Here is a 13,749-nt window from a genome sequence, read left to right on the forward strand (position 1 = left end):
TCATCTCATGTCATGACCGTGTTTATTTATTTCCCTGTGGCATCCTCCTTGGTTGAGTTTTATGTACATAGTCAGCCACAGCATGACCTTTCACCAGAGCTTGAGAGAGGCACTGTGGATCCTGCCCTGGGCCAGAGGATGAGGGGGAACAGCTGACCATTGAAGGACCAGAAGGTGGTGAGAGAAGGACTCTTAGGAGCACTTCAGGGAGAGTGCAAGACCTGGATTCTCAACTCTCCTGCCCAAAGACACAGAGATTGTCCACTTGGTGGATCTGGGCTTGGTTTATTAGGAAGAAATGCAAGTCATTTAACATCTCAGAGTCAGTTTTTCCATCTGTAAAGTGCTCTTGAGCTTATCTACCTCAAAGGTGGTTGAGAGGATTAAGCGACCCATTATATGTGAGGCCACTTAGCAAGCCATAAAACGTTATGAAGATATTAGATGTTATTATTGTTTCCTCAGCAAATCCCTTGCTTAATTTCCTATCAGTCTCTAAGTTCTTGCTTCAGCATTCATGTGAACTGGGCCTCCAGCTGCTTTGGGTCAGACATTTGTTGCAGTGGCATCTATTGCCTTCCAAAGCAGAGCATTCCATGAGGAGACTTCAGCATAAAGTTTCTCTTTATACTAAGCCAAAGTTCGCTTTCTCGCTATTTAACCTTTCTTGGCCCTGATTCTGCCTCTGGAACAACCCTCATGCGTTCAGAGCCCTTTCTTTGCTGCAGAGATACAGTGATGATGAGGCGGACTCAGCCCTGCCCTCTTGGAGCTGGAGTTCAGTGGACAGAAGCCAAGTAAACCTATCAAGGAAATAATTGCTAGCACTCTGAAGGAAACAAATAAGGGAGCAAGAAAGAGGTTATCAGAGAGTAAGAATGAGTGGAAGAGGAGCTCCAGAGGATGCTGTGATAGCCTGGTTGTCAGAGGTGAGAGAAAGGAAGCAGATGGGTGGATGTGGCTATCATTGGCAGAGATGAGGAAAGTGGACAGTGATGGGTCATGGAGAGGCAGGGTTTTTTATTGTTGTTCAAAGAAATACTGAGTTCTGCTTTGGACATTTTGAATTGCAGATGTCTGTAAGAAATTCAAGTGGAGATGTTAAATAGGTATTTAGTTTTGATGAGTCTGGATCCCAGACAAGAAGTCTAGCCTGGAGATGTGAATTTTCATCTCATCAGCCTTAAGGTTTTAAAATCCATGGCAGTTAGTGGACTTAGGGAGAGGATGCTGGCTAAGCCTTGAAAAGTCCCAACATTTTGAGTTCAGATAGAAAAGGAAGAGGCTACAAAGGAGAGTGAGAATGTGATCTGAAACAAACCCACAGAGTCACAGAAAAAAGAGAAGTGGGAGGGTGGTTTTCAGGGTGAGTGGTGACTGCTCAGAAGCTGAGTAAGGTGAGGTTAGAAGTGATTTAGCAACCCAAAAGCAACCTGTGGCCATGGCAAGCTGAGGATGGTGGAAGCCGAAGCCAATTTGCAGAGCATGAAAGAGTGAATGAACTGGAGATAAGAAAGGGAAACAGCATCGGTTGAACACTCTTGACAATTTTTGCCATGAAGAGCAGAGAAATGGGCTATAGCCTCTAAGGGATTTTTTTTTTTCCTGTTGTTTTATAGTGAGAGTGCATGTTTATGTGCTGATAGGAATGATTCAGCAGAGATGGAAAGGTGAAGAGACAGATAGGTAAATGCATGGGTGGGTGGGTGGATGGATGGATGGATGGATGGAGGGATGGATGGGACTAGTGAATAATTAGGAGAAAGAAGAGCAAAATAACTAAAGAAATGAATATTTGAGAAAGTCAAGGAGTGGACTGAGAGCCAGAGCAGAGATATAGGAATTGGCTTCTGATGGAAGGAGGGACGTTTTCTCCGCTATAGCAGGAGGAGGAGAAGATCGATGGAAGTGCAGTATAGGTAGAGTTGTTGGGATAAAAATGAGGAGGATCAAGCCAGGTGGCTTCTGCATTCTCTGAAGTGTGAAGCGTGGTTATCAGCTGGGAGAGAGGGTGGGGGAAGGGATGAGGGAGATAAAAGGAGAAGAGGATAAGTTTTGAAAATGGGTAAAGGCTGATTCTTCTAGAGCAATAGTTTTCGAGTGTGGTTCCTGGATCAGTAGCTTCAGCATCACCTAGAAACTTGGTAACTTATTTGAAATGAAAATTCTTAGGCCCCACCCAAGACCAGCTAGATCAGAAACTCTCTGGGTTGGACCAAGCAAACTGTTTTAACAAGCCCTCTAGGCGATTCTGATTACAGTTTGAGAACTACTGTTCTAGAGAAAAGTAACAAGATTTCTGGACAATATTTTGAGGATAAGAGCTTAAATTTAAAGTGAAACCAGTCTTTTTTGTATTCTGTGATTTTTCTCAGTGTTTAGCAGCTTGGGTAGAGGCATGAATGAGAGATTGCTGGGATTCAGCCAGAACTGAGCTGTCCCGAGTACAGCAGAGGGAGAGAGGCTGATGGGTTTGGAGGTGGTTCAGGGGACTGATTCTGATGGTAGATCACAGCTCCTTAAGCTGGACAAGAGGGCAGAAAATTTAGAGGGGGCTAATGGGAGTCAGAAAGTACTGGGTCAGTAGATTGGAAGTCTCGCCAATAGTAGCGGGGCAACACCATTGCACAGAAGGCCTTTATTGGAACTTATTGGCCCACAGAGATAGTGCTTTTTGAGATCTGAATAAATGAGTTTGCATACCAAGTCTATAGAACAAATACTTTCTTTGGCCTGTGTGCATGCATTAAGGGGCTAGGAAGTTACAACACAAGTGGATTACATATAAAATACAAGCTTTTGAAAGAGAAGTTAATCATAATGTAAATAAAACCATGTAAGAAAATGTTCTCTTTCTTTAAATTATTCAGGAAAAAGGAACATGCCTGTCAGGTGTTCCCAGGTACTTCCCTGCCCCCCTTTCCAGGACACGGTTGGAAAAGACTGAGGTGAGGGTGGTTGAGTAGACCACTGCCTGGTACAGTTTGTCTGGCCAACTAGAGTGGTTAAATAGGCCTGACAAGCTATCTAGGTTGTTGGTTTCTCTGTTGTTTTTAGGAGCACCTTTGTGTCTCCTGAGCTTCTGCCCAGCCCCAGTGATGTCTGGCTCCTTAGTCGGGGGTGTACTAGGGATAACCATAGGCAGGGAGGAGAAGTGAATTCAAAAACTTGGTCCTGAGATACCAGAGGCACATCGTCCAGCTTTTTATTTTTTAATTAAATTAGTATATCTCCCTCAAACTCAGCTAAGAACTTCAAGATAGACAACGTTTGCTCAAAGATGTATGTAGACATTTTAACTTGCTAGAATATTAGTGTAAATCCTTGCTCTCCCCCTTTAATTGCTCTTAATGGAAGGCTGTTAAATCATCATAAAATTTGTGATTAAAAAGACCTATTAAAGTAGAATTGTATTTTTTTTCCACCAGCCAATGCTAAATTATTCCCTGTGGCTCATTCTACAATGGTTTGGCCATTTCTTTTGTAACGTAAGTTTAACAAAACACTCCATTTCCATGGGGATACAGTCTATGATTTGTTTAAAAGACCAAATTTGGGAGGATATTTTTCTAGATAATCAGCTTACATTTTTCTTTGTTTAGGTTCATCTCATTACCTATATTCTTGATTTCTTTACTGTCCTGTAATGGGTGTTCTTGGCACCTGCTGAGTTAGGTTTACAAACTTTTTATGTATTAGGCCTTTTCTTTTTATAGACTGTGCATGAACCTAATTGCTTTTTTATTTTTCATATGCTATTATTTGTGTTATGGACTTTTTTAAAGTAGTAAATTAAAAATAGCATATCAACGTTATTTTTTCTTTTTTCCCCTAAGTGTTCTACCCAGTACTAAAGCAGTAAATTAAAAATAGAATATCAGAATTTCTTTTTCTTTTCTCTTTCTCTCTCTTTTTATAGCAATCATGCTACTTAGTATTCTCTTCTATGGGCCAAAAACAGGACTTTACAATCTGCAGAAGCATGAGGGCTCTATCAGTAGGGGTTTATGTGTTCTACCATAGGTAAAAAGCCAAATCCAAGGACTTAACTAAAAGTGAGTTTTAACCTTAAGCACTCAGAAGGAAAGTGGTAGGTAGTTGTGGGTTTTGGCTCACTGGCTCAAGATTATCAGGGATTGCATTTCCTTGATTCTTTTGGCCTTTTCCTCATAATTATAAGATGACAACTAAGCTCAAAGACCATGCCCATATTCTAGCCAAGAGGAAGGAGGAAAGGGGTGGAGAAATGAGCAAAAAGATGGGGGCCACTGCAGCCTGACCAGTCACTTTAAGGAAGCTTTTTGACTTTTCCCATCCAGTCACTTCTTCTGACATTTTGTTGGCTAGATCTGTGTCACATGCTAAGGGACCGGGTGGGGGGGCGGGGGCAGGTGTTGTTGGGAAATGTTGGGGAAGAGTGGGGCAGGGTATATTATTTTCATCAGTTTTTGATATTGTTCTTTGTTATTTTTAGCTTGGCAGCTTGCCACATACCCCAAGAAAATTGGTATTCCATTAGTAAAGAAGAAGGGAAGACTGGATCTTGCATAGATGCAAAAAGACTGGTGTAATCTGGAAAACTCCCAGAAAAGGGTATATTCATTCTTGTGTATAGGTCCCTGAACAAATGTCTGTAATTTAACTCCCAAGTTATAGAAGGATTCATTTCAATGTTAGATTTGGGAGATGGGCTAGGGTACATATGTTCTTCTTTCCCTGAACTCAGAGAACAGGTTCCAGCTTGGACCCCCTGTGTAGTCCTTACCAGCCATGTGTAGACAGCCCTAATTTCTCATCTTTCTTGCTATTGTGTTCTGTCCCAGTAGGCTACTGTTCCTACCTGTGTATTTTAGTGAACAACTTCATTGACTGTTTTTTGTTGTTGTTGCAGCCAAGAGGCCAAGCCCCTCCTCCTAACTTTCTTTATAGATATGTTTTTTATTTTATAGCCTATGAGCCATCTCCACAAGGGCCACTTTTCATACATTGTTTCTCTGAGGACTAGCTACACATCTTATAAGTCTGTTGTCACACTCTCTAACCATTTCCCACTATTTTCCCACTAAGTACTGTGCACTTTGAAGTTTGCTCATTGAGGGTTCCTAAATTCATGTAAAGCATCAATTACATTACTGTAGCATTTAAACAGGTGACTAAATATATTGTTATAACTGAACAAATATAAAATGGTGTTGGAAGTCTTCATTTAAAAAAATGATGTTAGCCTAGTATACTATGTCTAAACTATAGTACAGTAAGAATATATATACCTAGAAAGTCCTCATCTATCTAGACTATACCACTTGAAACCCAGCTGTGCTGGAGCTGGGTCAAAGTGTACAGTATGTAAAGAAAGAGAATGCTGAATAAACTAGGTAGTTGGGGGAATGTTTAAGGGGCCTGAGAGAGCAAATTGCTTTAAAGCACTGTAAACACTTTAAAAACATCAATTCATCAACACATATGGGCTGTGCTAATTGTAAATCTTTTATTAAAAACCAGTCTCCTAAGGCTATCTGTAGGGAACATTTTATAAGCCTAGTTCTGATTACTGTTTCTTCTATAAAGTAGTAAAACAGCATTTCCATTCTATTGTTTGTATTTAACTAAATGCCTTACCATATTATTTGAATTATTAAATCTGTTTTGGTTCGCTTGTTGTAAAACACTAATATTAAATACCGTAGTCTCCTGATCTTAGGTTTCTCTTACAGGTACGTAGCTAGTTTATAATTGTATGTATGTATGTATATATTTATGTATTTATTGTTGAGACAGAGTCTCATTCTGTTGTCTGGAGTGCAGTGGCCCGATCTTGGCTTACTGCAGCCTCTGCCTCCTAAGTTCAAGCAATTCTCCTGTCTCGGTCTTCCATGTAGCTAGGATTACAGGTGCCCACCACCACACCCGACTAATTTTTGTATTTTTGGTAGAGACAGGGTTTCACCATGTTGACCAGGCTGGTCTCAAGCTCCTGACCTCAAGTGATCCACCCACTGCAGCCTCCCAAAGTGCTGGGATTACAGGTGTGAGCCACCGTGCCCAGCCTATGATTGTTTTTAAAATTTATTTGGATTTTTTTTTCCATCATCCAGAAAATGCCTCATAAATCCTGGCATTATCTATTATGTGTAATTGAAGTGCATTTTAATTCAATACACAGGTAATTTAAATGGATCAAATATGTATAATATGTGACTTTAAAGTAATTGTACCCAGTCATTTGCTGAAAAGAATTGAGCTGTTCGGAAATTGTCAAACAGGTTTTGAAATGTTATAAGTCCAGATCCTTTTGTTTTTTGTTTTGTTTAGTTTTGTTTCATTTTTTGAGACAGAGTCTCGCTCTGTCGCCCAGGCTGGAGTGCATTGATGCCATCTTGGCTTACTGCAACCTCTGCCTCCCAGTTTCAAGTGATTCTTGTGCCTCAGCCTCCCGAGTAGTTGGGATCACAGGCACGTGCCACCTCACCCAGCTAATTTTTTGTATTTTTAGTAGAGATGGGGCTTCTCCATGTTGGCCAGGCTGGTCCAGAACTCCTGCCCTCAAGTGATCCACCCACCTTGGCCTCCCAAAGTTCTGGGATTATAGGTGTGAGCCCCTGCACCCAGTCGTTTTGTTGTTGTTGTTGTTGTTGTTTTAATAGAAAGATTAATGGAATGTGTTGCCTTTCTTAGTCTGAAAGTCTTTATATATTTGTAAGAATTAGTTGAGATGTTAAGATAAAATCCAAGGAAAATCAAGAATGTGTTTTAATTGAACCAATTTCAATGGCTCCCTTAAATATATCTGTGGAATAAATTAAGTTTATAAATATAATAGAAAAATAGTGGGAAAGATAAAATATTCCAATAAAATTAAATAAGAAAAGAATTAAACTATGTAGCATAGTGCTATTATGCATGCAGTAAATGTCAGTAAATATTTGGGGAATGAATGAATGAATGACTCTGAAATGATACATAATTCGAACAGTAGTTTTGAAGCTAGAGACGCCTAATATGAAATGAAACATATAGTCATTAAAATTAGCTCAATGAGTTAGTTAAGAAGCAGTTTAGAGATAGCCAAAGAGAGGATTTAATGCATGGTCCCTGGATCTGATGAACACTACTACATATGTTGTAGTTGTAGTCAAAATACAAATCAGATTGTGTCATGTACAGTGAGATACCCCGTCTACCACCCACCCACATAAGATCACTCAATGACTCCCAAGTCTACAGAGAAAAGAAAAAAATCCTTCACATGATCCAGAAGCCCTTCCTAACCTCTCCAGGTTAGGTGCCCCCATTGCTTAGCTTTATTATTTTTTGTGACCTTCCTTAAGGGTCTTTTTAATGTCATGCTTCTACTTTCCACAGGCCTTTGAACAAGCTGGAATATCCTACTCACATTATTCTCATTAGCTAATTCAACTCCCAGCTCAAGGGTCACTTCCCCAGGGAAGCTTTCCTTCACCCTACAGGTTAATAGGGGTGCTTTGTTACTAATGATCAAGGAAACTAGCTACTCCCCTTTAAGGTACTAATTCAGTTTGTAATTTCACATTCATTGCTGTGAATCAGCATTCATCTTCCCTACCCAATGGTAAACCCTGGGAGGACAGGACTATATTTGTTGGGCTAACCATTGTGTCCCCAGCATAATGCTTGTAGTTAGTAGGTGCTAAACAAATACTTTTATATGATTGGATTCCAGAAAAACACAGAATGTAAGCTTTGATATTAAAATAGCTCCAAAGACTATTGATTTTCCAATTTCTTTTGTTCCCTGGTTAGTTTTTCCTTTTAGCCACATTATCAGAAATGTATTCCTTTTTTTTTTTTTTTTCAAATCTTCTTGAGCCAAATTATATTATTTCTTTGCACAGATTCATTATTATTTTAAATAGGCCCTTTTCGGCATTCAGCGTTTAGTGCAGGTCCTCAGATTTCTTGCAAGATACTCTATAAAGCCCTGTGAAACCATAGCAGATATCCATTTGAATTCCTTGAGTAGTGCAGTTTTTACCAAGGCACAGGCTAGATACATCTTGCAAATGGTGTCACACACAAAAAGGGGGATGCATGGTACAGTGGATTCTTCAGAGCACATCTGATTTTTATTTTTCAGGTGGTCAGGATCCTTCTTAAATATGTTTAGTGGCTGCCTTTTTTTTTTTTTTTTTTTTGAGACAGAGTCTTGCTCTGTTGCCCAGGCTGGAGTGCAGTGGCGCGATCTCGGCTCACTGCAAGCTCCGCCTCCCGGGTTCATGCCGTTCTCCTGCCTCAGCCTCCCCAGTAGCTGGGACTACAGGCGCCTGCCACCACGCCTGGCTAATTTTTTTGTATTTTTTAATAGATACGGGGTTTCACTGTGATAGCAGGTATGGTCTCGATCTCTTGACCTGGTGATCTGCCCGCCTCAGCCTCCCAAAGTGCTGGGATTATAGGCGTGAGCCACCATGCCCGGCCTACTGGCTGCCTTTTTAAAAGTGTTCCTTTGCTAACCTGATTATGGCTAATTTTGTGAAATTTTGACCAGGTGCAGGGAAGTGGTAAGTAGAAGACTGAGGACTACAAAGCCTCTGTGAGCTCTTAGGTTTGGGTCCCAGAGGACAGTGACACTGCAGCCCATTTACTGCAGTGAGGAGGTATTGATTTTTCTCCCTCCTTGTTTTTAGCCGTATCTCTGAAGTAGATATGGTATGAAGCATCTTTCCTGGTGAAGAGAGGAAAAGCTTCAGTGGTGAACTTTGTCACCCCAACAGCCGGACATTTCAAACCAAACTAGATGGAATGGAGAAAGAGCTTAAAGTGCTCTTGTAAACCTCTTGACTTAATTCAGTACCTTAGCTTTTGTGACAAAGAGGTTCCCTACAGTTTATAACAACCCTGATAGACAATGGGAAGAAGTGTGTGTGTGTGTATGTGTGTGTGTGTGTGTGTGTGTATGTGTTTTGAAAAGGGAATAAAAGGATCAAATCAGTGAAAACAACACAGCCCTGTGCTATGATCTTAGAAGGTTAGCAAAGTGGTCTTGTCCAAGTTTTCAACAAGATGTTCCATTCCTGTTATAATTGGCTGCTGGGTAGGTTTGGACCTAACTAGAATGCCAGCGTTCGATTTCACTGTGTTCTCAGTGGAGATGTGTCACCGTTTATGCTCGCCTTAGTGACAATTTTCTAAAATGGAAACTCGTGGGAAATCATTACAGTGTTTATATGTCTCCCTTGTCGGACGGCGTTATCCTGTGATATTTTACCAGTGTTTTCCACTGTATGATGGCATCTCACGAAGGTTAGGGCAGAACAAGTCCCTCTATAATTTTGTGACTACATTTTACTTACTGAAGAAGAAAAGATAACTGACAATTAAGTATTTGGGATGTCACAGAAAGAACATGTGCAACTAATCAATGGTATCCTTTGGGAACATGATTTTATAAAGCTGATAAGGTAGAAAAATTGGGATTTTGTGATTTGTGTTACATGATGATAATTGTACCTTTTCAATAAAAAGAGCATTTCTTCTGAAGTAAACATTGAGCTTACAGGGGCTGTTGGTGGTAATGCTGTTGTTTTTCTGCCCCATGCAGGAAGTTTTTTATAAATGCTTTCATAGAGTTTACATTTTTAAAAATTCTTCATTTAAAGTGATATTTCTGAAGAAATATCTGGTCTGCTTTAGAGAAAGTCATTTATTCTTACAAGAGTGAGTAACATTGTGTAAAGAAAAATAATTTTTTTTTTGTTTTTTACAAAATACACTGTATTTCCCAGTTTTACTGTTTATCAGAGTTGGATGTAGTAATATCGAAGTGAGTCAAATAGCCTGTCACACACCTGTAACAGTTCTTTCATTTAACCCCATTTCCTACGTGCACCATAATAATAACCTGATTTTTGTCTTCCTATATTCCTAAATGAAAGATTGGATGGAAATTTCTTTAGTGCATTTCTTTGTTAATTCTATACCATCTCCAATCTGCAAGTCTATTAAAGAGTCCAGGATATTTTGATGCTCTTCAGTGCCTATTCTTTTCATACTGTGTCACTTTTACTACTTTTATTGCACACGCTTCAATTAGAAAATGACTCCTTCCTTGCTAGTTTTGACAGTACTTTCTTCTTCTTCCAGCAGCTTTGAAAATGCTGGATAACCAGTGGCTACCCTCCTTAACAGAACAGTTAGTTAACTTAAAAGATCATTATCCCCTTGACTTTCCACTGCCTGGTTCCATTCTTGGTACCCATTATTGGATGACTTGTTTTTATGGAAACTATTTTGAAATCTTTTAGTTATTTTCATTGCTTGCCTCTAGCTCTTCCTAGGTTTATTCTTATTTCTCTTTTGTGGTGGCAGGGGGTGCTTGATAATATTGCCTTAAGTGGGGTGAGAGAACTGTTCAGCTCATTTGACACCATGTGGAAGGAACACTTCTTGCAGACCTACAATTTGAGACCCATGATTCTCGCACATAAACAGCTACTCTCTGTCTTGCATCTGGGTAATTAATTCTGCCTCTCACAGTATTTCACTCTGTGTGTATACCTGTAAAATTTATTGGGATTTATTTCTAGCTTTTTCTCCAAACTTGTCATATTAATTTTGAATTCTTGATGTTTTACTGCATAAATTAGTTGACAGACCATGTGTGCCAACTTGCATCCAGGAATGGGATGAGCAGCGTCAGAACTTCACCACCAGAGTCATTGGGTAATTAAGTAGATAGCACTGGGCCTGATCCCATCGCTACCCTGCAGTTCAGAATGCCCCTCTTATAACAGGGGCAGCATGGTAGTACTTCATCAGCTGTACTCTAACCCAGCAACGATAGAGTGGAAAATCATACTTTCCTTAATGTTTTGTTAATTTTGGGAGCCCTCCACACCACTGACTGCCGCATTTTAGAATAATATATAGAAGACATGGAAATCATGAATATGAATTACTCTCTAGAATCGGTGCAGCAATAGATTTTGGTGTATTAGAAAGAATCCTTTACCACAGTAGCCTCAATGCCAAACGTTTTCAACTCAGCCCAGAGCTGAAGGCATTAATGAATTCTAATAGCAAGGCAGCATACCCTCCAGTGGGATTCTAATTGACAAAGAGATAGAAAACTGAAACAAGAAGGCCAGCGTGTCCTTTGGGGAGCTGGCACACAGCACCGGCCACAGTGCATCAGGCTCCAGGCCAAAGAAAAGTGAGCCCAGCAGTGAGTGCTATTGCCCTGTCTAAGCTAAAAGCAGGTGTTCTTGGCTGGGCTGTCAGGGGTCTGCAAACCCCCTGCCACTGAAAGCACAATTATAGATGTATGTATGTTTTCCAGCAAGCAGGATACTCAGCTTTTATCTGATACTCAAAAAGATCCCTGAAATATAGAGGGCCAAGAAGCTCTGTTTGCTCGATGAACAATTATCCAAACTTCAAAATGGATAAAATAGGTTGTTGGAAATTAATACAACAACAATACTCAAAGAAAAGAGAATTAGCATCTATCCATCGCTAATTGTGTATCAGAGATTCTTGGAGACATTTAATCCTCACAATAACCTAATTTTAAGATAGAAAGAGAAAGGATTCAAACTCAGGTCTTCCTGAAAGCCCACATACTTCCTACTCCACACTGCCTTTCTAAAGAATGAAAGCGATTAACCATTGGATATTAATCGAAAATAAAGATAAGCAATCTAAAACAATAGGGAGATAGGATTTGATATTCAAAAATTTGATTTTTTAAAACTTAGGAGCTTATTGTTGAGCAAAGTTGAGAGATTTAAACCCAACTGACATTTATTCTATAGGATGACCCAGGGTACAGCTTCAAGAAGGGGTGGTTCCTTCAGAGCAAAAGCCTTTCAAGAAACTGAAGAAGTTGTAAATGGAACAGTTGTGAGGTCCAGCCTTACTGTTCAGTTTCTCATGAATATGATCATGTGTGTATGAACAAAAAGATTTAATTCCTCTTTTGTATCTCTGTACCAGTTGATGACAGTCATTTGTACATAATATATTACATTAGGTAAATTCTTCTATATTTTACTTTGTCACTGAAGTATTAGTTCTTTTCTCCCAAGCTTTTAAAACAGAGCTTAGGAAATATTCCTGCCCACATAACTAAATGCTTAACTAACTCTCAATGCTGCCTTCTCTAAGTATATCTTACGTAAAGCAATGTGATCATCTGTTTGGAGAACTCTGTTTGGGGAGGCTGAGCAGGATTAATTCCCGTCCCTGTGTTGCAGTATAAACAGCTTTTTTCCTGTCTTTTGTCATTAATGATCATGCCGTAGATGTAGCCAGTGCATTGTAAGCCGATCTGTCAAGGCAAATAAACAATTCACCTTGTTAAAATTCCCTAAATCTTGCATTAATAAACCTAAGTAACCCCCTGAACACTCAAGAGATGTCTTCCTCCATACTGCAGTGATGGATGACATGTCTAAAAATCCTGGAAATTAAGTAGTTCAGGTCATTAAAAGTGTCCCACACTTGTTATTGATTTAATTTATTTTAAGAAGGTGGGGGTGGAGATAAGAATGTTATACCCTCCCCTCTTTTTTTAAATCTGAAAGCAACAACTTGTACAGATAATTAAAACTATTGCCTGGGGGAACAAGTCTGCATGTGTTACAACATTAGGCTTTATTATTCAAATAAGTATTGTATCATCCTCTTAAACAGATATCTAGAAAAAAAAACAATCATTGAAACATGTGTCATAGCCAAAATACCTCAGAGTTTTATATGTGTGATGACTCCTAGAACTTTTTGAGTTACAGGCACTGAAATAATGACCTCTGGGCACCTAAAAAATTTCCTTGAATAGGTAAAAACTGAGATGAAAGTGAAATGATTTAAGGAAATTTAATTGAAATAGTAATGAAATTATGCCTCTGGATAAAGGAGGTTTTTTTTTTCTTTTTATTTTCTGAACTTTTTATTTTTCTATTTTTATAACCAGGAGAAAGTAAACACATACACACACATGGATGGAGAGAGGGACAGAGGGATGGACGGATGAATGCATTGGTAGATGGGAAAACGCTTAGAGTGATACGCTATTTCGATTCTATCTCACTATATTCTAAGGCAAGTTTAAGTTGTTGTTTAGTGTGTGTGTTTACTTGTTCATTGCTAGCTTTCTTCAGCCCATGCTCCACTGGACCTGTAAGATTTATCATCATGTCCCAGTGCCTAACATAATAGATGCCCAGGAAATTATTATTTAATGAATAAAGTATAACACCCCAATTTTTTCTTCTATCTTTTATTCCTTAAGCTTCCATGGGAACGGTGAGCTGTGTAAAGAACAGTAGCAGCCCCCAGTGGAAGTGGCTCTTTAGATGACCCCTCTCCAGGGACTGAACACCAGGAGGGTTCTGCTCTAGTGTGGGACAGAGGGCAGCCTAGGAGGACTGGCAACCTGTATAGTTACCCACTTGATTTGTATGACCTGAACTGGGTAACAGTATTACAAAACCTGATGAGGAATTGGGGCCACTCAGTATGTGAACCATGGCTAAGAACAAGATGTGATATAGAACTATGTATCTACAAGGTACATAATTTCACCTCACTTTTGTTACTTGTTATGTATCTTATGCACCACCCTTACACAGTATTCCTGATCAGTTGTGTGAGTGATATTTCACCACTGATTCTCATAGTTCTTTAAACAACATGTACTTATTGGACAAAATTTACCCATGGTAAGTTATGAAAAATGACCCTTAAGAATAGTTGTATTGAAGTCAGAGATTA

The 13,749-nt window shown here is 39.4% G+C and overlaps 1 protein-coding gene across 10 annotated transcripts in view; it reads left to right on the forward strand.

Annotated features, from left to right (window-relative positions):
- The window catches only part of SNX24 (sorting nexin 24), a 184,027-nt gene that overhangs the window by 141,554 nt on the left and 28,724 nt on the right, over positions 1-13,749 (forward strand). For 3 of the 10 annotated variants that reach the window (XM_054684549.2, XM_054684550.2, XM_063811477.1), the window contains one exon: positions 12,950-13,077. The exons of 5 other annotated variants lie outside the window; for them this stretch is intronic. In XM_054684549.2, the coding sequence (XP_054540524.1) occupies positions 12,950-13,077 (128 nt within the window). Of the gene's footprint in view, positions 1-728; positions 930-1,619; positions 1,687-2,870; positions 2,949-4,474; positions 4,594-9,681; positions 10,490-10,622; positions 10,699-12,949; positions 13,078-13,749 lie in introns of those variants that run through there. 2 more of the 10 variants (XM_063811479.1, XM_063811474.1) reach the window with 2 other exon arrangements.

This window comes from Pan troglodytes, chromosome 4 (genome assembly GCF_028858775.2).
Source record: "Pan troglodytes isolate AG18354 chromosome 4, NHGRI_mPanTro3-v2.0_pri, whole genome shotgun sequence".
NCBI lineage: Eukaryota > Metazoa > Chordata > Mammalia > Primates > Hominidae > Pan > Pan troglodytes.